The following is a 24,085-nucleotide window of genomic DNA, read 5'->3' on the forward strand; positions in this document are numbered from 1 at the left end:
CCTGTGGCTACACAATGAGTCATGTGATCCACTAGACCAGTATATGCTTTGTGAAAGCTGTGTGCAACCATTCTGAAATAATAATGGGAAAGCGGTGACTTTGCACGTGGCCTGATAGTGGAGGCCTGTGCAATCGTTTATCCCTCAACACAGAGGCTGCATTGACCAACGTGGCCATACAGACTAGAATGGCAATGTTTGCAGAGATCTGATGGATGGAGCCTGCAGGTGTGTGCAATGTATTGTGATCAGCAACAGGCATGCTACATTGGACCAAATCACAGAAAAGTTCAACACTGGACACCCCTGTTTCCACTCAAATAAGGCCCTGGGAGCTACAGGTACGGATTGTGGGCTACAGGTTGGCTCCCATCGTTTGGCTAGTATGTAGGTTTTAATAGTGTTGCATTAGTGAGTCAATAACAGACAATATATAAAAACACCAGCACGGCAGGAATTCTTTAACATTCTGCTTTTATTTTCTTGTTTTAAGAAAATGTTGACACTTTCAAGTGAATCAGCACTTTAAATGTTCAAGCATAAATTATGGCAGATAACAGTGACAAAGAGCAGATCGCCATTGTGATTTTCTACTATTAGTTTCATTACATAGAACTAGCAAACATGAATCTATTTAACCACTAAAAACTGCTTTTACTAAAGCGCATTTCAGTCACAAAACTTGCGTACAATCACCATTTCACATTTTCTACTTTTTTTTCAGAGTTAATTCAAGAGGACCCATCCTCTGTATAATTTTATAATAAGAGCAAGCCAGGTAAACCAGATCTGTCTTGTTGGTTTCACCAACATATACGTAAAACGAACTGAAAAATAATATTTACAGCAATAATGAATGCACCACTGCACAATGTATTGAGGTGTGAACATGAAAACTCCACTGTCGCAAACTTCAAAATAAAGTGTAAACACCAACAGGCTCAAAGGCCCAATCAATAATTCATACTTCATAAATACTGTTGTAAAAAGCTTGTTTATATATTTTTTATAAAATGGATGTAGCTCTTTTTTTCTACATTCATACATTCCACTAGTAAAGTGTACATTCAAAACAAGCTATGATCATATGCAAGTTACGCAGCAAGTGCTAAAGGCTTACTTCCGGTTCTTTCAAATAAACATTCCAACTCCAACACGTATCATTTGTATGCCTTTACCAGCCAGCCAGTTTTCTGTGCTGCAAGTCTTGGATAATATTTGAAGTTCAGAACTTAAATTATGAATGCTTAACCTAATCAGGAACAAGATAACATTTTATAACTTTATAATATTTATAAACGGACACAAACAGTACATTTCTGGCCCAAGTCTTTATTTTTAGCGATTAGGTTTTTAAAACTACAAAAAGGTTGAAGTGGAGAAATCCCACACCTCCTGTAATTTAACAGCAGTGCGATTGAAAAAGCACCTGCAGGATCCACAGCTCTTATTAAAACAAATCATCAAAATACCTCGAGATTCACCACCTCAGTCCTTAACTGTAAGGTGTGCAATCAGCAGTCACTGCAAAGCCCTTTGTGGCGTGGCAGACCAGCGTTTAATATATGTTGTAATGCACATATTCATGCATTTCAAATAATGGTTTGTATTGAAAACCTATAGACTAAGTTCAGAATACTGGGGAAGCAATTTGACCTAGCATTAGACAAACTTGCTATTCTTTCAATATCCATTTCCACATCTATGTATGTATGTATCTATCTATCTAGTCACTTCCTAATATATTTCTACTTGTTTGCATGCAAATAAGAACTAAACTGTTGTATACCTCAGCTGCATTACAGGGACACAGAAAAGTTAAACTCCTGGTTAATATCAGTGATCAGCTTTTCCACCTTGAACCCTGAGGGAAATATTGCTAAATCTGGATTTGTGCTTCAGTAGAAGTGATCCAATTCCATCTGGTTTGTTCTGGTGACACAGCACAATTTTAAAAATTGATAAATGTGTTTATTAAGGTGTGTGTTAAACCGTATATCGTTTTTCATATGCAAACAAATTAAACTGATCATATAAGAAAGCAATTGAGTTTCATAACTATCATTTTTTAAAAACCAATGTAATTGTATATATATTTTTTTATTTAACAGAAAGTGTGCACCTTTATTGCTGTTATTACTTATTGTCAAGCATGCTTATCTTATTTACAGTAAATCAAAATAACGTCCCTGGTTAATGCATTGTTTGAATCCTTCTCCACACAACTTAATGAAAATATACAGTCCTTTTATGGGACACCATTTAACACTAAGCAAATTAGATTTAAAAAAAAACAAGGACATCAAAAAAATTCAAATAATAGAAATAGCTTTGAAAAATAAAAGTTTTAAAACCAAACAAATGAGCATTTGTATCAGGGCTTTAGTAAATAAACATTTTATGCAAAATAAAACTGAATTTAGGGTTCATTTTCATATTCTATTTACAGACTAACATTTAAACAATATCAATAAAAAAATATCTATTTATATTTTAGAATGGTATATAATTAGACAATGAACATTTGTATGAAGTCACTTGTTAGCTTTTAAGTTTCCTGCAAAATCATTCTATTGTAAAATGAAGAAATGAAAACGTAACACAAAAACAAATTTGCAATTAATTATTGAATCCTTAAATGGACCAGTGAATAATTCAGCAGTTTTAAATGAAATGGTTTGGTTCCTCCAACAAACACCCCTTTCCCCTAAAACTAAAGCTTTAAGGACAAACTAATTTTATTAGGAAATGCATGTCATATTAGACTTGCATTATTAAATAACCTTGAACACAGATATTTATAACAAACACGGGATAGAATAATTGTATCACTTGAAAAAGCTGAGGCAGGGAGGGGAGTGTAGACCGCCTTGCAAAATGTAATTCAATAGTAAATACACAAATGCGTAGCTTTTAAAACAGTACAATACATGTGTACATCTAACTGTTTGTTTGTTTGTTTTTTGGGAGGGGGTTACGGTATGTATACATCCTTTCACTTCCATTTTAATGAACTAATAGCCGAAACAAAAAGTTAACTGACAGGGCTTGAAACTGATCCAGAAGAGTGGTTTAACACTCCACAATAACAATCTGACGTTATATAAAGAGGGTGCTGCATAACAAAGGATCTTCTATCTATTTTATCTTGCCTCTAATATTTACTTCCATTCCATCAACGTCCATCACTCTAATACAATTAAGAAGCAGTACAGTGTTATTCTTAGACTAAATCCTCACGACATGCTTCAGCTACAGGTCAATGGAAAGGCAGGGGTTTATATAGAGATTGCTTTAAAAGGCAGCATTCCAAACTAGGGGGTGGTCTACATTAATACACTTCTGTTCCTTTAAAATGTCAGGTCTCAAATTTTCTGAGCCATTTGAGCCATTACATGTTTTCCTATGAGCTTTAGTATTAAAGAGCATGTCTAATGAAGTGTGCAGTAAGACCTGGAATGGATCACACAGTCATGAGAACGAGTCTTTATTGTTTACATTCCAAGTCCTGTTTTAAGAAAACCATTCCTTGGTTGGTTAATGGCTTTCAGAGGAGCACAGATAATTGAATGTTGGGGTCCTGAGACGGATTTTAAAAGGAACAATAACATATTAAAACAAGCTGCTCTCGGACAGATCTGGCATTGACCCAGCTCAGTGGTAGAATGCTGCAGGCTTGGTTGACACACAGAAACAGAGCTTAATATCTTAATGTTACCTTTTTGATCCAACATCACCTTGCTGTAATATATTAGGTGAAGCAGTGAAGACTATTGCATCATATATTTGGGTTAAATATTCTCCATTTCAACACTGCTCTTTTTTACACCAATGACCTTTTTTCACGAGTATTGGCTCAAACTCAATGTCATACGTTATGCGTTTTTAATAAATGTGACTAATTTGGTCCAAATAGTGTGTGCTTAGTACTATAGTCATTTCAAGCTGGTCAGGAAAAGACATGGTATTGGCTAACCAATATCTACCATTATTATATCTAAATCCAATGTGTCTGTTTATATATTTTAAAAGCAGTGCTTTAATAAAACCAATTTTCAATTCCTATTGTTGAATGAGGAGATGTAGAAATTTGAATATCTTTCGTTGCCGAGGTATTATTAGCCAACATTGTACATGATCATACACTGTTCAAGTAAAAAACAAAGCATTTGGTAATTATAGTTGTTCATGGTACAAAGCTACATGTTTTAAACACTTGTTTTCAGCAGTTTGCAGTGTTCCAATTTAATAAATGTATTTTAAAACCGAAAACAAATGAATACTTTTGTCAGAATGAATCACTTCAGCATTTGTTTGGAAAAGCAGTTAAAAACAAGGTATCTGTTTGGCGTGTCAATAGATGGAAGACTCAAATAGAATGCATTAATAGGACAATAAGCAAACTGTAAAACCATTTTCAGAAAATAAGATTGTTTAAATCTAGGTTGAACTGCTAACATAAGGTATTAAGAAAATAAGACAACTTGAACAACGTTCTTTATTCAGAATCCTCGTCTCTGCAAAATACCAATGGCTTGAATTAAAAGAATCTTTGTCTGAGGATATTGCAGTAATGGATTTTGCATATTAAGTTGGGTGTAACGTTATGCTTCAAAATGACTTGTTTCCTCAAACAGTATTAGCAATAAATCTAATTCTACCCAAAAGCAGCTTCCATGTCATAAATTAGGTTTTCCGGTGTATTGGGGAGGGGGGAGCTAGATAAAATATATCTTTGTAATACATTTGTGTGTCAATTCAAGTCTTGTATACTACTGTGTATAACTGCAGCAGCACTGCACTGTAATGAAGAATTGCACATTTATGAGGAAAGATTACAATGATGTATTCAGAGTCTGCACAGTTGGTAACATTACACATTTGTCACCAAGCTTGTCAGGATGCTACTATTTTGTATTCTATCATAAGGGTACAAACTCATAATGCTCAAGATCCAAGAACTACAACTCTATGAAACTGGCTTATTTAAGGATACATGTATTTTGGGAAGCATAGGTATCTAATACTGTATATAAAAGCATGTCATGTAGCCAATTTATTTTGTACAAAACACTGAAACAAGCCTGCATTTATAAAATATTAAACCTAGATGAATGTGTCGTGCAAGCGTCACATATAAATCCAAAGAGGTGCTTACTGATGGTATATGTGCTTTTTCGTGGTGGAGGAACTCAATGTTCTGGCAAAATGTTCCCTTAATTGTGCATTTACATAGCCCCCGTGTACCAATAAAATACAGCAAGTACAACCTGGGGGTGTTGTGCTCAATACATTTTTAAAAAGAGCTACAGTATGAATTTCAAGGCTCAGTGTAGCAGAGAAATAAAATACATTCATAAATAAAAAAACAACCATTGATTTATGAGAAAATGGTTTCAAATGTATTTGTTTTTTAATCTCTGCATTTTTTTAATGAAAAAAGTAATGTCCCTTGTGTTGATGTAATATTAATAATCTCTTCAGCTAGAGTAGAAACTGAACATTCTGTATTATACATTTCTTGTACAGTGTATATGGGTTATTGCATTCATTTATTTGTTTCATGGCGTATTAAAATGGTTTTAAAAGTCTGCAGCAAAAGCGATCCCCTTAATGTATGGGTACATATAGATTGCGGCACTGAAGTGGTTAATCCGGACAAAAAATATATTTCTATATACACATACTAGGCAACATACAATCCAAGTTAAATAGTGCTCTATCAGACTTTGAATTCAAAACATTCACATGGTTTCAAGTAAGCTTTAGCTAAAATTCAAGAGTATTGCTATATAACAAAGAGAGTTCAGCATTAAGTTAAGCTGGAAGTCAAATTAAGTATTGCTTTACCTTTTTGTATGGGAGATATACATTATGGAAATGCTAAAATATAGCTGTTGTCTACATTTGTGCCAGTTTAATGACCTGAAGGAGTTATGTTTGTTTGTGTTTCGTTTAGGTCAGGACTGGTAAGACAAGTGAATAAAGACTTGGTTCTGAGACACACAACCTGATGGTTCTAGAAGTCAGAGAAGAAATCTTGAGGACCCAAGTGAATAATAAAAGGTGCGATGGTCCGAGGCTGGTAAAAGGGATTGTCAATGAAAAAACCACCTACAGTGAGGAAAAGAGCAGAGAAGCAGAAACTGGGGGTTAATGTTTAGACTTTGGTGAGGCTCATACTCCATTTATATATCTCTGCTCTTTCAGCTGTATGTGGAATTTTCATTGCAAAGGGGCATCTCTGGTTAATAAAGACATCAAAAAAACTGAAGTTGCACAGTTACCACTGCTGACAAACTTTGAGCTCATTCGAAATAAAGCAGAGAAATGTAAAAAAAAAAAAAAAATGCAGCAACTCGGAAAGTTTATAGACAATGTGGTTAGTAACTCTGAACAGACACAAATTAAAAGTGACTTTGGAGAAATCGTATTATACAATGGCTGCCATCATGCTGTGAAAAGACTGTGCTGATTTACTGTGGTTCAGTTTATAAGAAAATGGGGCCATATCAGAAGAAAGACTATGCTGTCGGCTCTCCTTCAGGGCAAACTAAAGAAAATGTTCATCCTGCAAAATCACGGCAAGCTTTCTCCCAAAATGGTACAGATAAAAAAACAGAATAAATCTGTATGGAACCATAGTGCAAAGCTGTATGATAAATATTTAATAAATTACACAAATAGCTAAATCAGCAGTGCTTTTTCACATCACTGATGGCTCTGCTTCAGCTACGGGCCAGCAACAGCATGTCCTAATGATAAATGAATTGAAGAGCAAGCCCCTTCCCTGGTCTGTAATAGGAATACAGTACCTGTATTTACAACCACTTTACAAGGATTCCGACTATGGCAGGTTCACCTTTATATAAAGGGCACCCATGAAAACAAGATAGTCCATCTCAAGGGATCTGTTTCCAGTCAAACACTCCTGACAATCCAAACAATAGTTCATGAAGCCACTTAAAATAGCAATCAGTATATTCACTACAGGATTGTAAACCCCCAAAATGATTTACTGTGCTTTTAAACTACATTTAGAAAATTGGTAAATTATTCAGGCAGACCAGAATAAAATGCCATTAACTGGTGTTGGTGAATTATTCAATATGGGCAGCACAAAATGTAGCAGTATTCTATAGTTTTTTGCATTATACTTTTTCGCTGTAAAACATAAACCTATGCTGGCCCGTGGATGAGAAGGGAGGTCACATTTCACAGTAGCACTCAACAAAAAATTGGGACAATTAGGTTGCAACTATCCATGGGGACCTTGTTGCTGCTTTAGATTTTCCATTTTGTAGATGTAGAAAAATCACTATTTGTTCAAAGCTAGTATTACTGACACCCTATATATATATATATATATATATATATATATATATATATATATATATATATATATATATATATATATATATATATATATATATATATATACACACACATCAGCAAAGTGTCTTTTGTTGAGAAAATACACAGGAAGGCCACAAGAACCAAGTGTACGATCAGTACCAGAACCTCGAACTGGAAGTGGTGCAACCACAATGCTATTTTATCTCGCAGGGAGCCTTTACCCTTTTTGCTAATGATATTTAAAAATAGTGCAGTGGGAAAGCCTGTGCTTACACAAAGGCTAACATATGTACTGTTGTCCAAATGTTTCATTCACTTAAAATTTAGATCATTGGATTTGTTTTATAATTTCCTATGATTCCAGTTACTTCTCCAAAGGAAAAGTGTTGATGTTTCACAATTAGAAGCAAACCATCTGAATGATGCATTTTGCACCCACGTTGTTTACTAGTTGTGCAACATGAACATGTCCAAATAATATTGGATCTGGATGGATCCTAATCAGATTATAAAACAGGCAAAAACATACTCTGGTTCTTTAAGATAAAACATTTTATTGGTAAATCAGTGGTTTATACTCTGTACATTCTTCACATACCCTTTGATTCGTTTTACAGAAGTTGTAATATTTTGAGGCTTCCGTTTAATTCTCCTCTATAACAAAAGGTTGGTATACGTTATATTGTGAGAATAAGGTAACATTTCACAGTACGTATCCTTCAAGTTTTAATAGAACTTAACCTGCAGTTTCTTCTGTTAAAATTAATAGAAGCAAGAAGAAAAAAAAATAAAGATGTACTTTACGAATGGTTTTGCTAATGTACATGTTCAAGAATTTTTTTTTTTTTTTTTTTTTTAACTTTTTGAAAGATAGTAGTTTTTTTTTTTTTTTTTTTTTACAGTGTTGTTAACTTGGATAAAACTTTTTTTGGAGACTGTACTAAAAGAATGAGTAGTGTGGTACAGGATATGTTGGGAATTTCATAACTGGTAACAGAAGCATTCTCTTGGGTAAACCTACAGAGAGAAGAAACGAAAAGGACTCCAAATAAGTTCAGCGGTCCAATAAAATCGGGTCCAAAACCTACAGGTTTGTTACCATTCATCTTTCCAGCTAAGTCAATCAATACTGTTTTCAAGAACAGTACATCACCCAAGAGACAGAGTCGACATACTATGAATATAAAACAGAGCCGCCATCACAGCTAGTCACTGCCTTCCAGCTTTGAAGACATACTCAGCGTTTTACCTAAAAATGAAACTTGAGGTAAACGTATGTTGTATTTTAATATTAGTTTAAGGATCACAGTGTATTCAAATTGATACATACTGTATGTATAAGAACCAAGTCGGAATTATCCAATGTAAAAGGAAAGATATTTATTTGCCAAAAGACAATAAAGGCAATTGTACTACTTTCTATTCTTAGGCTTTTCATAAGAATCTTTTTTCACATTACTAAGGAAATGTGCCCTTTAAAATCGTATCAGTATTCTTGAAGGAATAAGGAGGCACTGGACAGTACGGTGTATTTGAAAGACACACCTGGAAAGATGGATTTTAAAGTTTCCTGTTTTGTTTTGTTGTTCAGTCTGTCTAAGTTCTTGTGGCCTCTAGATTATACCTGTTCTTCCGTTCTGTTTTTCTTACATTCCCATTTAGAAATCACAAAGCAGCAACAGTAGGTATTATTATTTAACAGCATTAGATGACTGTAGTGGGAATTACTAGCATGCAACAGCTTTTAGAAGCAATGCTCTTACAGCCAAATACTAGACTTTGCACCACATTAAGACACTGAATAAAGTCTTTATGTGAGAAATGGTGACATTATTGTGAAGGCCTCTTTCAAATTGCTTTCCACAGATTAATTATGAATGAAAAGTGGCTCAATAAAAATGATCCACTTGCACATTCATTCAACACCCTCATGCCCCACACAAGAATCATTTTAACAAGAACCACATCTCTATATTGCTATACTGTGGCTCAACTCCGTCACCACTTGCACATGAGGCTCATTCAAAGCAACCAAAATACAAAACGGGTAGTCATTCGTTTTCCTATGCCACAGAAAAATAGGGGAACGTTTTGTAAATGTTGGGACAAAAATGTAAGCCGTTAATGACAACTGAAGTGTTCAGCATCCTCGTACTGTAAAGCGAGCATATGTGCTAATTTTATTATATAGATATAGATATCATGGCAGAGTAGGGGGAGATGTGGGCAGGGCAGAGGCACACTCATAAATGTTTGTGGCTGCCCATGCACAGCCACAGGTGAATGTAACTGTTTAATTGAACTGTGATTGTTTTATTGAAAAGTGTGGAATGTGGCCAGGTGGTAATTTAATGGTTGATTGTCAATTACCTCTGGTCACACCCGATAAAAAGAACAAAGGATGAATGTTTGGTGTGGGCTATGTAAGACTAGGTGGAACTGAGAAGGAGTGTAACAGTGAGAAGGGTACTGCGAGAGCTGTGCTTGGGTGCTGTTTGTTTGAAGAGTTGTGTGTGTAGTGTTTTTGTTCAAGCTGTTATGTTCCTGTGTGTTTGGATTTAATTTGTAAATAATACAAGTGCGCAAAAGTGCAAAAAGTTATTGTGTCTAATTATATATATATATATATATACACACACACACACACACTATATATATATATATATATATATATATATATATACACACACACACACACACATTATATATATATATATATATATATATATATATATATATATATATATATATATATATATTATATATACACACACACACACACACACAGACACACACACACACCTCTGTTTTGTTTTAAATCAAGATTTAAGTGTTATATAAAGCAGGTATAAGGAGGCAGCAAATGTACTGATTGTGTGACGAGCACGGTTACATACCTTTATTTGAAAGTTACCGTTCTATTAAATACATGGCATTGGCTTCATACCCCTGAGTCTGTCTGATACATAGGTTTGCTTTGAATAGAGCCCATATTGGCTGTAAGCGCTTAGACTACATTTAAGAAAATGTCCAGAATCATAATGGAAGGGAACAGACAGTTTAACGAGCAGTCCTCTGACAGTCAGGCAAAGCTTAGCAAGGCTTGCTCCAACCACCGGAAGAACCAAAAGGTCATGGTTTATTGTTTTCAAATTCTAAAATTTGGCTTTTTTTCTTTATTTTTGAAAATGGACTGCCATTTGTATTACTGTTTTAGGGAACTTTGCATACTACACCTTTTAATAAAAGAACTGTGCATATTCACGTCTGCTATAATATCAAGTGATGCACATACCGTAAGCAGGAGCGGCAGCTGCTGCACTGTATCCATAGGGTGTCCCGTAACCTACAAAGAAGGGTTATTAATATTAAACAGAAGAAACTTACAACGCCACAAGAACATGTGCTTTTCTCTACTAGATTTACAGTGTGACAATTATGCAAAACACCATTTTGTTGGCATTTATATCAAGCTTCAGTATGGAATTCTGAATTTCACATTAGAATACCTGGGGTCACATATCCCGGAGCAGCAGCAGCACTGACAAAGGCTCCCCTGGGCAGAGCCACTCTCCCTCTCCCCCTTGCAACCTGAGCAGCTACAGATGCTGCTGTGGCTACAGCCCCTTTAGTCTAGCAATGATAAAAGAATACAATTACCATTTACAACTACTGTGACAGCACAAAAAAAGAAATCATGTTAATATTTGATATCCGAAATGCCTTGCAAATATTCTGTTAAACCTCCTTATTTAGTTATAATATTCATAATCAATTCCCATGCTGATCTTCATTACCATTCTAAGCCTTTATGGGTTAGGGTTCTACTATATAGGGCTGTTACAGTATAAAATATCCTCCTGATAAAAGTGTACATGCCAGTGAATTAGCAGGTTTCTTTCAGATCAATGTTTTTTTTTCCCCCTTTTTAAAGAACACAGAACAAGCTTTGATATGAATTAACAAATTGGTTATCTTTATAAATAATGCGCAAAGGCTGCAGTTCACATTGAAAGTAACAGAAGGTATGACCTGTGGAATAATCTTCTTTTTCTTAATGCCTGCTGCATTCGGTCCGGAAAAGAGTTTGTCAAGGGCAGCCAGAGCCGCGCTGGCCTTCGCAACTTTCTTGTTAGGCCCTGCTCCTTTGAATTTCTGTCCATCAACTTCCACCTTTACAAAACAGGGGGGGAAATATTATGCATAAAACTTACACTTGCGAGTTCTTATGAGTGACTGGACATAATAAACATGAGTTGTTACTTTGAGCTGCTGATCTCCACGGCTTCACTTTCTGATGAGACCCCTGAAATTTGTCTAAGTTTTAAAACAGAAAAGAAGCCAAAAGAGCTTTCTCAACAAGCGTCCTCCAACAGCTTTACATTGCTTATAGGGTTGGGGGCGCTACAATTTTCACTTTTTCTACAATATTCCCAGGGCACAGAAAAGTCAGATGTAGAAATGTATGCATTACTTTGATTTAAAATATATTACATACCTCCATTACAAACCGTTTGTCGTGACTCCCACCGGACTCTGATATAAGCTCATATTTTAAACCCCTTCTTTTTTCATTCAGTTCCATGACTGGGTTTTTGCCACTGGCAGTAAGGATAGGACCCTGAGTTCGTACCTGTCCAAAAAACATTTGTTAAACAGAAGAGCCATGAAGCTTCTCAGTTGAGAAAGTAAGACTATAATAGGCATACCCCTGCATTACTGCATATGAAGAAATTAGCAAGCCAGACAAAGATTAATTCAGTTGGGAAACATAAGTGGATAAACCCTTTTCATTCACACTGCAGAGACAGGTTATTAAATCAGCTGACATCTGCAGAACTCTGAGTTTGCTAACTAATACAGTTTTAACACAATATATGTGACAGGCGAAATTATAAAGCGGGTCGAAAGTGGAGAATTTTGTATACGCTATCCACATTTTAAAACAGACCTTGAAGCAGCATGTATGTATTTTTAATGAGAATTAATCATTTATGCCAAAAGGAAAGTAATTTCAGACCTTTCAAACCACAGCAGCACAAAATGTCTACGTACTACTGTGAAACGTGTAAAATGGAAGGGGGTGTTTTGATAGAAGCCAACTACAGTACTTGTTAAATGTTTGCGTAACCAAGTTCAACAACACAAAGATCAGTCATAAAAACAACCAGGGGTTTTAGTGAAAGGTTTAACTTCACAAAATGCTTAACCAGTTTAGTAGATGTTTATACAATCTGTTCTTATCCATCATGGTGCTGTGGTAAAGTCCTTATCAGCCAGAACAACAGAATTAATGTCTGATTCCTAATGGAGTTTTAATTCAACATCAATCCACTTCTTTAATGTTTGTAGAGGAAAAAAGAATAGATTTACTGTTTTAAGCAGGATCGGTAGCAGTGGGTAACCAGACACAGCTTTGAAAGCAATGCAAAATAAAGCATGGCTATTTTCATACTGTGTGGTCCAGTGGTTAAAGAAAAGGGCTTGTAACTAGGAGGTCCCTGGTTCAAATCCCACCTCAGCCACTGTCTCATTGTGTGACCCTGTGCAAGTCACTTAACCTCCTTGTCTTTTGGGTGAGATGTAGTTGTAAGTGACTCTGCAGCTGATGCATAGTTCACACACCCTAGTCTCTGCAAGTCACCTTGGATAAAGGCATCCGCTAAATAAACAAATAATAATAATAATAATAATAATAATAATAATAATAATAATAATAATAATAATAATAATAATAAACTGCTTAATGCATTCCCGGATTAAAATCAATTTTAGGTTACAGCATAATCTGTTAAAACTAAATAACTGCTTGAACACCTGAAATCAGACTGAATCCTCTTAATAAAATCTCTATATTCAGTAACATAACCCTTTTTATTTTTATGAACTCCTTCAAACAGTGTAGATATGTATAAAGGTCTTGGAAAGATGCCTTCACTCTAAACTGCAGACCGATCCAATAGTATAGGAACGACAATATACATCTGTGTCCATTTTTCTATTAATTATTTAAAGTATAAAAATGGAAACTCATGGATCAGTTATCCAGTAGTCTTGCTGTAAAGTTACTTAGTACTGAAAGATGCTCGAATGATAGCAGGCTTGGTGTTTCAGTACAAATCAGACTATGACCTCATATACTTGTGATGTAATACCTCCAGTGTATTGGAGCTGTCTGTTGTGGAGTTTGCTGTATTATTGTTCGAGTTTGTAGGCACAGTCTCATTTTTTCCTTCACCGTCTGATTTTTCATCTGCGCTCATACTGTCCATATCTGTGTCAAAACCAGTTGGGTAACCCATTGCCTGCAAAACCTGCAGAATAAAAAAAATAAAAAAACACATCTATTTAGAGAATATATGAAAACATGGTTTAGTGGATGCCATTAGCATAGAAACAACTGCAATTGCTTTTTAAAAAACGAAATTCTTGCAGGCGAAGTAACATTTTATTTTTTTGTTGTAGTACACAATTTATACTGCCCTTTCCCAGTTTAGTATACCTTACTTGAATAGAGTATTATAATGAAATGCTCTGCATAAACATGTAAATGTTTTATCTAACTGAAAGTTTATACTCCAGACTGGTAGCATTCGGGCTACTATAGGCAAAATGGTTATTACCTTTACTGCTACATGAAGTTTGGCGGTTTTCTTGGATGGCCCTGAGGCTTCGTATATTGTTCCATCCACATCTACAGACATTGTGAAGACAGGTGCATGAACGGGACCAGACTGTGATAAGAGCTTGTACTGAAGTCCAGGTCGGATTTGGTTCAGCCTCATTAGAGCGTTCATTGGCTGGTTGGTATCTATTGCTTTGCTGTCAAGAACTGTGAACAAGAAATGGAGAGAACACAAAGGAATGTCATACACATTGTACAGTGGTTTAAAAACGTTCCGAGTGGTGTAACTGCCAACTTCTTAGAAAGACTTGTTTAAAAAGCATTTAACAACCGCTGTATCATACGGTAATGGAACTTATTATTATTATTATGTATTTCTTAGCAGACCCCCTTATCCAGGGTGACTTAACAGTCGTAAACAAAAATACATTTCAAGAATTACAGTACAAGTATTAATACAATTAAGAGCAAGATAAACTACAATGACTTTGGTTCTAGCAAGTACAAGTATACGACAAAATACGATTCAATAACAGGGCAGTTAAGTGTCAGTGATAGTTACATCAGGATATAATTAAATACAAAATACTACAGATTAAATGACACGACAGATTACAGTACTCTAAAGTACAGCATTAAATGCAGTAAAATAGGGAGCAGATAAGAACTAATAAAATCAAATATTAAGATAATAAAAAGATGCCGTCTCCATACAACAGAAAACTCTATACAGTGGCTCTCAAAAGTATTCACCCCTCTTGACTTTTCCACATTTTATTGTGTTACAACACGGAATCAAAATGGATTTAATTAGGAGTTTTTGCCACTGATCAACAGAAAAAAAGTCCATAATGTCAAAGTGAAAAATAAAATCTACAAATTGTTCTAAATTAATTACAAATACAAAACAGAAAATAATTGATTGCATAAGTATTCACCCCCTTGAGTCAATATTTGGATTAAGTCTCTACCAGCTGTGCACATCTGGACACTGCAATTTTTGCCCATTCTTCTTTGCAAAATTGCTCAAGCTCCATCAAGTTGGATGGGGACCTTTGGTGAACAGCAATTTTCAACTCTTTCCACATATTCTCAATTGGATTGAGGTCCGAGCTTTGACTGGGCCACTCCAGGACATTGACCTTTTTGTTTTTAAGCCACTTCAGTGTGGCTTTGGCTGTATGTTTGGGGTCATTGTCCTGCTGGAAGATGAATCTTCTCCCATGTCCCAGGTCTCTTGCAGACTTCAGCAGGTTTTCCTCCAGGATTTCTCTGCACTTTGCTGCATCTTTTTTGCCCTCTACCTTCACAAGCTTTCCAGGCCCTGACGCAGAGAAGCATCCCCATAGCATGATGCTGCCACCACCATGCTTCACGGTAGGGATGGTGTTCTCAGGATGATGTGCGGTGCTAGGCTTGCGCCAAACATAGTGCTTAGCGTTGAGGCCAAAAAGCTCTATTTTGGTCTCATCAGACCATAGAATCTTCTCCACTTGGTCTCAGAGTCTCCCACATGCCTTCTGGCAAACTCTAGCCAAGATTCGGTGTGTTTTTTTCAACTATGGCTTTCTTTTTGCCACTCTCCCATAAAGGCCAGTTTTGTGAAGCACCTGGGCTATTGTTGCCATATGCACAGTGTCTCCCAGCTCAGCCGTGGAAGACTGTAACTCCTTTAGAGTTGCCATAGACCTCTTGGTGGCCTCCCCAACTAGTGCCCTTCTCGCCCGGATACAGGACGGCCTGTTCTAGACAGATTCACAGTTGTACCATATTCTCTCCATTTCTTAATAATGGACTTTACTGTGCTCCAGGGGATATTCAATGCCTTAGAAATGTTATTATATCCTACCCCTGATTGGTGCTTTTAAAGAACCTTATTCTGGATTTGCTTTGAATGTTCCTTTGTCTTCATGATGTAGTTTTTGTTAGGAAATGTACTAACCAACTGTGGGACCTCCCAAAGACAGGTGTATTTAACCTGAAATCATGTGAAACACCTTAATTGCACACAGGTGGACTCCATTCAACTAATTATGTGACTTCTAAAAGACAATTGGTTGCACCAGAACTTATTTAGGGTGTCATAGCAAAGGGGGTGAATACTTATGCAATCAATTATTTTCTGTTTTATATTTGTAATTAATTTAGAACAATTTGTAGATTTTATTTTTCACTTTGACATTATGGACTTTTTTGTGTTGATCAGTGGCAAAAACTCCTAATTAAATCCATTTTGATTCCATGTTGTAACACAATAAAATGTGGAAAGTCCAAGGGGGGTGAATACTTTTGAGAGCCACTGTATGGCAACAAATATGAAGTCACTAGAGATACGAGGCTCTGACAATATGGTGACGGCAGCTTTGTAAAATAACTCTCATAAAAGGGTTTGGTCTTGCTTGTACGATACCCTCAATCGAACCTGACCGGGAGAAAGGGTGTATCTGCAATGCACATTCAAGACTATGTGTTTGACAGCTCATACTGTATATACTCATCTAATTCCAGATTGACATTTCTTAATGCAAATGTATACAGTGTGGTTGAATTCTATCGAATTCAGAATCCAATCCCAAGTGCACCATTTGTGGGATTAAAAACTGTGAAATCACTGTGAAATTGCTTTTCTTTGAAACAAAATTGTTGTTCTTGGTATCAACACCTCCTCTATAAACAGGATTCCTAGCTATGCATGTTTGAGTAATACAATAAATGACTGGACTATTACTTCTGTCTTTTTGTTCTGCTTTTGCCTAAATTACCCATCATCTAGCCTGCAGAATAGATACACTTCCTTGAAAATCAAAGCCAGGCTGTCTGTTTTAAGTATGGATAATTGCTGGTGATAAGATCTCCGATACGACTCTGTAGTGTCCCATATGGTTTTACATACAGTGGCTTATTCCAACCAAGAAAAATTCTTAATAGAGGGAGGCCTTACTTATGAAAAATGTCACAAACATACACACTGCAAAGAATGCCTTTGAGGTAAAAGCATCGTTCTTGCCTTGCAGGTATACGGGAACAGTGTCATTGTGTCGGCACATTAAAACATAAACGTGAATGCTTCGTATGACAACTCCAGCAGCTTTCACTGTTGCAGTTTAGAAACACACATGATTTAATTCCTTAAGTAGGGAGTGTGAGACAAAGCAGAGGTTATTACTGTTGACTTTGCATACTTTGTATTGCTTGTGTTTTGTGGTGGTTGTGTTGGAGGTGCAAAATCACATATCAAAATAAAGAGTGATCAATGTACATTCTTGTGTTATGCTACCCACTGCTCTTCAGTATACTCTATCTACACTTGTAGCCATTAGATAAGAGTTTGGATTGTTAACCTGTTTTACTTTACTCTCAAGTCATCTCAATTAATTTCACAGTCGTTTCCGCGTTTAGGAACACCTCCTAAGAGAACGCTTCGGGTAAGAGAACAACCTTCTGTATTCTGATTTCAAGGATAGTTAAACTGCTACAAATGGCATGTAAACAAATGCCGAAATGCGCCGCTGTTTCTCTTGCTACAAAAAATTGGAATTTGTTCGAGCTCTTGAAAAAAACCTGAAATCAGACAAGTCGACGAGCAATCTGGTGTTTCCCTTTCTGTTAATTAACTTTGTGCATGTCTTAAATATTTCTCCTGTACACATGTATTCATAATGAACCTAGAGCTGTGGCTGCATTTTTTAACATGTGTAGGGGTGCTGTGTTAATTTAGTTTGACAGTTAGTTTGTCTGTTGCTTTATTATTAGTTTATTAACATATACTTGACTGTTGCTTTTCTCTTATTCTGTTCATTTCATATGTTTATGCATGTGAGTCATGTAATAAATATTTATTGATTGATTCAGATTGTGTATGGTAGTCAACTCTGTCTTAGAGAACACTTCGCTTGCTTCCTGAGGGGTGTTCTCTTAGCTGAAGTCTACTGTAGTTGCTTTGTTATTGGGACTCACTATGAAGTGGAGTCCCTCCACTCTGACCATCAAAGGGACTGATCAGTTCCAATACAGGGAGATCTCAGGATCTTTTTCTATTCCCTCACGAGGAGGAGTTTGTTATATTTTGGCTTGAGGACTTCGAAATAGAGGTAATCAATTAATCAGTGCTGCAAAGTCAGCTACAGTATCACATAACACACCAAATGGATTCAATGCACCTTACTTTAATAGCAGTAGATTTTAAAATGAATATTTATTTAACAGCTCTTTAAGGTATTTTTCCTACAAAATAACATCTCTTACTGTAGTAACTTATTTCAACATCTCTGCTTCTATAAACGTTATGGTTACCCAATGTAATCTTGTGAGATTACAACAAGTTCGAAGATTACAGCCATAGTGACAGCTACATTTGTAATAGATTCCAGAAAGCACTTATGCTAAGCTGAGCTCATTGCAACAAGCAACATGTTTTCAGCAGCCTATAATACATGTATTTATCACAGAAGCCTTGATATGGCCAAGGTAAAAGTTGTTTGCCAACATTGGGGGACCTTTTCCCTTTATGGTTCCCATGTTTATAGAAAAACATTGTTCTCAAAAGGTCTTCCTTAGATTAAAACCCAACCTAAGTATATAAAATAAACCAATTACCATCAATTTAGCTACCTGTAGTCAGTAATTGTTAAAGTGGAGATCTACTGAACCAAAACATCCACAAGTGCATTTCAGATAGATTCATCTTCACCAGGGCACCATTTCATCTTGTTATTCTAGTAACCCATGCTATTTGTGGACATACTGTAGGAGCAAAACCAGTCTGCATGCACATCCACATGCAAGGATGATGAAGCTGCATTTGCCTTGATCTCCCATCAATCTCCACTGAGCAGCAGGCATCATTACAACTGTGTGAGCCAGGAGGGCTCCACGTTTGTAACTGCTGGGAGTCGTTTGCACAGCCATGACTACAACTTGGAACAAGACATTCCACTCTATTGATGGTGCTCTGCATTATGCAAGATGTCTGAGAGGCAGTCAACATGGGCTCATGATTTAAACTTTACCCCAGAGTTAAGGGAAAGCCGTGGAAACAATTAGACGATGAGTGACATTACCATTGTTGTTAAAGCCTTTTAAAAGTAATCGCAATGCTTGTGTCATGAACTGAAAATAAATTCCTCAGCTCAGTGCTGTACCTCAAATGAAAAGCCTGATAATGTGTGCATTACTGGAAGGCCCACTATCCTACTACTGTCCGCTAAATTCAATTCTATATTGAAACTAACCTATAAAACACTACTTACTCTAAATGAGAAGTAAATAATCCCTCCATGTGATACGACAAAGTTACATCTCACTAGACCAGCGTGATCAGGGTCATCGCTTCACTCGGCAAACTACAATTCTAATCATTCAGAACAGGTTTCAGGAATAGCAAACTTGACTTTATTGCTAACAATGTACTTTCTAACTCATGATGTAGAGCATAAGATTAAGAAAAAAAGATTCAGGATATGTTTCTAATTGGAACTGGCCCCTATTGATGCATCCATACTACAAACTACACCAGTACTGCTAAATCAGAACTAACATTTTTTTAACTTGTATAGCAATTCCAAACGGCAGCATGTGTTTACATATTACCAATAAAAGCTATTATATAATCTCAGATTTGTAAGGTAAATAGCAAATAGGATTAGAGATGCAGGTTTTGTTTGTTGTAATGCTGTACTGTGTGTTGGGTTGCAGAAGGTTCGGGGGTGCAGGTTTTGTTTGTTGTAATGCTGCACTGTGTGTTGGGTTGCAGAAGGTTTGGAGGTGCAGGTTATGTTTGTTGTAATGCTGTACTGTGTGTTGGGTTGCAGAAGGTTTGGAGGTGCAGGTTTTGTTTGTTGTAATGCTGTACTGTGTGTTGGGTTGCAGAAGGTTTGGAGGTGCAGGTTTTGTTTGTTGTAATGCTGCACTGTGTGTTGGGTTGCAGAAGGTTTGGAGGTGCAGGTTTTGTTTGTTGTAATGCTGTACTGTGTGTTGGGTTGCAGAAGGTTTGGAGGTGCAGGTTTTGTTTGTTGTAATGCTGCACTGTGTGTTGGGTTGCAGAAGGTTTGGGGGTGCAGGTTTTGTTTGTTGTAATGCTGTACTGTGTGTTGGGTTGCAGAAGGTTTGGGGGTGCAGGTTTTGTTTGTTGTAATGCTGTACTGTGTGTTGGGTTGCAGAAGGTTTGGGGGTGCAGGTTTTGTTTGTTGTAATGCTGTATTGTGTGTTGGGTTGCAGAAGGTTTGGAGGTGCAGGTTTTGTATGTTGTAATGCTGTATTGTGTTTGGATGTGCAGGTTTTGTTTGTTGTAATGCTGCACTGTGTGTTGGGTTGCAGAAGGTTTGGAGGTGCAGGTTTTGTTTGTTGTAATGCTGTACTGTGTGTTGGGTTGCAGAAGGTTTGGGGGTGCAGGTTTTGTTTGTTGTAATGCTGTACTGTGTGTTGGGTTGCAGAAGGTTCGGGGGTGCAGGTTTTGTTTGTTGTAATGCTGCACTGTGTGTTGGGTTGCAGAAGGTTCGGGGGTGCAGGTTTTGTTTGTTGTAATGCTGTATTGTGTTTGGATGTGCAGGTTTTGTTTGTTGTAATGCTGTACTGTGTGTTGGGTTGCAGAAGGTTTGGGGGTGCAGGTTTTGTTTGTTGTAATGCTGTACTGTGTGTTGGGTTGCAGAAGGTTTGGGGGTGCAGGTTTTGTTTGTTGTAATGCTGTACTGTGTGTTGGGTTGCAGAAGGTTTGGGGGTGCAGGTTTTGTTTGTTGTAATGCTGTATTGTGTGTGGGGTTGCAGAAGGTTTGGAGGTGCAGGTTTTGTTTGTTGTAATGCTGTATTGTGTGTTGGGTTGCAGAAGGTTTGGGGGTGCAGGTTTTGTTTGTTGTAATGCTGTACTGTGTGTTGGGTTGCAGAAGGTTTGGAGGTGCAGGTTTTGTTTGTTGTAATGCTGTATTGTGTGTTGGGTTGCAGAAGGTTTGGAGGTGCAGGTTTTGTTTGTTGTAATGCTGTACTGTGTGTTGGGTTGCAGGTTTGGAGGTGCAGGTTTTGTTTGTTGTAATGCTGTACTGTGTGTTGGGCTGCAGAAGGTTTGGAGGTGCAGGTTTTGTTTGTTGTAATGCTGTACTGTGTGTTGGGTTGCAGAAGGTTCGGGGGTGCAGGTTTTGTTTGTTGTAATGCTGCACTGTGTGTTGGGTTGCAGAAGGTTCAGGGGTGCAGGTTTTGTTTGTTGTAATGCTGTATTGTGTTTGGATGTGCAGGTTTTGTTTGTTGTAATGCTGTACTGTGTGTTGGGTTGCAGAAGGTTTGGGGGTGCAGGTTTTGTTTGTTGTAATGCTGTATTGTGTGTTGGGTTGCAGAAGGTTTGGGGGTGCAGGTTTTGTTTGTTGTAATGCTGTATTGTGTGTTGGGTTGCAGAAGGTTTGGAGGTGCAGGTTTTGTTTGTTGTAATGCTGTACTGTGTGTTGGGTTGCAGGTTTGGAGGTGCAGGTTTTGTTTGTTGTAATGCTGTACTGTGTGTTGGGCTGCAGAAGGTTTGGAGGTGCAGGTTTTGTTTGTTGTAATGCTGTACTGTGTGTTGGGTTGCAGAAGGTTCGGGGGTGCAGGTTTTGTTTGTTGTAATGCTGCACTGTGTGTTGGGTTGCAGAAGGTTCGGGGGTGCAGGTTTTGTTTGTTGTAATGCTGCACTGTGTGTTGGGTTGCAGAAGGTTTGGAGGTGCAGGTTTTGTTTGTTATAATGCTGTACTGTGTGTGGGGTTGCAGGTGGTTTGGAGGTGCAGGTTTTGTTTGCTGTAATGCTGCACTGTGTGTTGGGTTGCAGAAGGTTCGGGGGTGCAGGTTTTGTTTGTTGTAATGCTGTATTGTGTTTGGATGTGCAGGTTTTGTTTGTTGTAATGCTGCACTGTGTGTTGGGTTGCAGAAGGTTTGGAGGTGCAGGTTTTGTTTGTTGTAATGCTGTACTGTGTGTTGGGTTGCAGAAGGTTTGGGGGTGCAGGTTTTGTTTGTTGTAATGCTGTACTGTGTGTTGGGTTGCAGAAGGTTCGGGGGTGCAGGTTTTGTTTGTTGTAATGCTGCACTGTGTGTTGGGTTGCAGAAGGTTCGGGGGTGCAGGTTTTGTTTGTTGTAATGCTGTATTGTGTTTGGATGTGCAGGTTTTGTTTGTTGTAATGCTGTACTGTGTGTTGGGTTGCAGAAGGTTTGGGGGTGCAGGTTTTGTTTGTTGTAATGCTGTACTGTGTGTTGGGTTGCAGAAGGTTTGGGGGTGCAGGTTTTGTTTGTTGTAATGCTGTACTGTGTGTTGGGTTGCAGAAGGTTTGGGGGTGCAGGTTTTGTTTGTTGTAATGCTGTATTGTGTGTGGGGTTGCAGAAGGTTTGGAGGTGCAGGTTTTGTTTGTTGTAATGCTGTATTGTGTGTTGGGTTGCAGAAGGTTTGGGGGTGCAGGTTTTGTTTGTTGTAATGCTGTACTGTGTGTTGGGTTGCAGAAGGTTTGGAGGTGCAGGTTTTGTTTGTTGTAATGCTGTATTGTGTGTTGGGTTGCAGAAGGTTTGGAGGTGCAGGTTTTGTTTGTTGTAATGCTGTACTGTGTGTTGGGTTGCAGGTTTGGAGGTGCAGGTTTTGTTTGTTGTAATGCTGTACTGTGTGTTGGGCTGCAGAAGGTTTGGAGGTGCAGGTTTTGTTTGTTGTAATGCTGTACTGTGTGTTGGGTTGCAGAAGGTTCGGGGGTGCAGGTTTTGTTTGTTGTAATGCTGCACTGTGTGTTGGGTTGCAGAAGGTTCAGGGGTGCAGGTTTTGTTTGTTGTAATGCTGTATTGTGTTTGGATGTGCAGGTTTTGTTTGTTGTAATGCTGTACTGTGTGTTGGGTTGCAGAAGGTTTGGGGGTGCAGGTTTTGTTTGTTGTAATGCTGTATTGTGTGTTGGGTTGCAGAAGGTTTGGGGGTGCAGGTTTTGTTTGTTGTAATGCTGTATTGTGTGTTGGGTTGCAGAAGGTTTGGAGGTGCAGGTTTTGTTTGTTGTAATGCTGTACTGTGTGTTGGGTTGCAGGTTTGGAGGTGCAGGTTTTGTTTGTTGTAATGCTGTACTGTGTGTTGGGCTGCAGAAGGTTTGGAGGTGCAGGTTTTGTTTGTTGTAATGCTGTACTGTGTGTTGGGTTGCAGAAGGTTCGGGGGTGCAGGTTTTGTTTGTTGTAATGCTGCACTGTGTGTTGGGTTGCAGAAGGTTCGGGGGTGCAGGTTTTGTTTGTTGTAATGCTGCACTGTGTGTTGGGTTGCAGAAGGTTTGGAGGTGCAGGTTTTGTTTGTTATAATGCTGTACTGTGTGTGGGGTTGCAGGTGGTTTGGAGGTGCAGGTTTTGTTTGCTGTAATGCTGCACTGTGTGTTGGGTTGCAGAAGGTTCGGGGGTGCAGGTTTTGTTTGTTGTAATGCTGTATTGTGTTTGGATGTGCAGGTTTTGTTTGTTGTAATGCTGCACTGTGTGTTGGGTTGCAGAAGGTTTGGAGGTGCAGGTTTTGTTTGTTGTAATGCTGTACTGTGTGTTGGGTTGCAGAAGGTTTGGGGGTGCAGGTTTTGTTTGTTGTAATGCTGTACTGTGTGTTGGGTTGCAGAAGGTTCGGGGGTGCAGGTTTTGTTTGTTGTAATGCTGTATTGTGTTTGGATGTGCAGGTTTTGTTTGTTGTAATGCTGCACTGTGTGTTGGGTTGCAGAAGGTTTGGGGGTGCAGGTTTTGTTTGTTGTAATGCTGTACTGTGTGTTGGGTTGCAGAAGGTTCGGGGGTGCAGGTTTTGTTTGTTGTAATGCTGCACTGTGTGTGGGGTTGCAGAAGGTTTGGAGGTGCAGGTTTTGTTTGTTGTAATGCTGTACTGTGTGTTGGGTTGCAGAAGGTTCGGGGGTGCAGGTTTTGTTTGTTGTAATGCTGCACTGTGTGTTGGGTTGCAGAAGGTTCGGGGGTGCAGGTTTTGTTTGTTGTAATGCTGTATTGTGTTTGGGGGTGCAGGTTTTGTTTGTTATAATGCTGTATTGTGTGTGGGGTTGCAGAAGGTTCGGGGGTGTGGTGTATGGTGAAATACTGGGGGTAATTCAAGGACTCCCTGCTCAAGTAGACGCCAGACCACCAGTTCAGAACAAGTGAACTACAATAACCTGC

At 37.9% G+C, this 24,085-nt stretch overlaps 1 protein-coding gene across 6 annotated transcripts in view; it reads right to left on the reverse strand.

Annotated features, from left to right (window-relative positions):
- Positions 1-457: 457 nt before the first annotated feature.
- The window catches only part of LOC117421912 (spermatid perinuclear RNA-binding protein-like), a 108,340-nt gene continuing 84,712 nt past the window's right edge, over positions 458-24,085 (reverse strand). For 5 of the 6 annotated variants that reach the window (XM_058987088.1, XM_058987084.1, XM_058987085.1 and 2 more), the window contains 7 exons: positions 13,980-14,188; positions 13,512-13,670; positions 11,855-11,989; positions 11,389-11,529; positions 10,866-10,989; positions 10,652-10,702; positions 458-6,114 (listed from right to left, as the gene is read on the reverse strand). In XM_058987088.1, the coding sequence (XP_058843071.1) occupies positions 6,020-6,114; positions 10,652-10,702; positions 10,866-10,989; positions 11,389-11,529; positions 11,855-11,989; positions 13,512-13,670; positions 13,980-14,188 (914 nt within the window). In that variant the 3' untranslated portion in view covers positions 458-6,019. Of the gene's footprint in view, positions 6,115-7,890; positions 8,374-10,651; positions 10,703-10,865; positions 10,990-11,388; positions 11,530-11,854; positions 11,990-13,511; positions 13,671-13,979; positions 14,189-24,085 lie in introns of those variants that run through there. The other variant, XM_058987089.1, reaches the window with a different exon arrangement.

This window comes from Acipenser ruthenus, chromosome 15 (genome assembly GCF_902713425.1).
Source record: "Acipenser ruthenus chromosome 15, fAciRut3.2 maternal haplotype, whole genome shotgun sequence".
NCBI classification, from domain to species: domain Eukaryota; kingdom Metazoa; phylum Chordata; class Actinopteri; order Acipenseriformes; family Acipenseridae; genus Acipenser; species Acipenser ruthenus.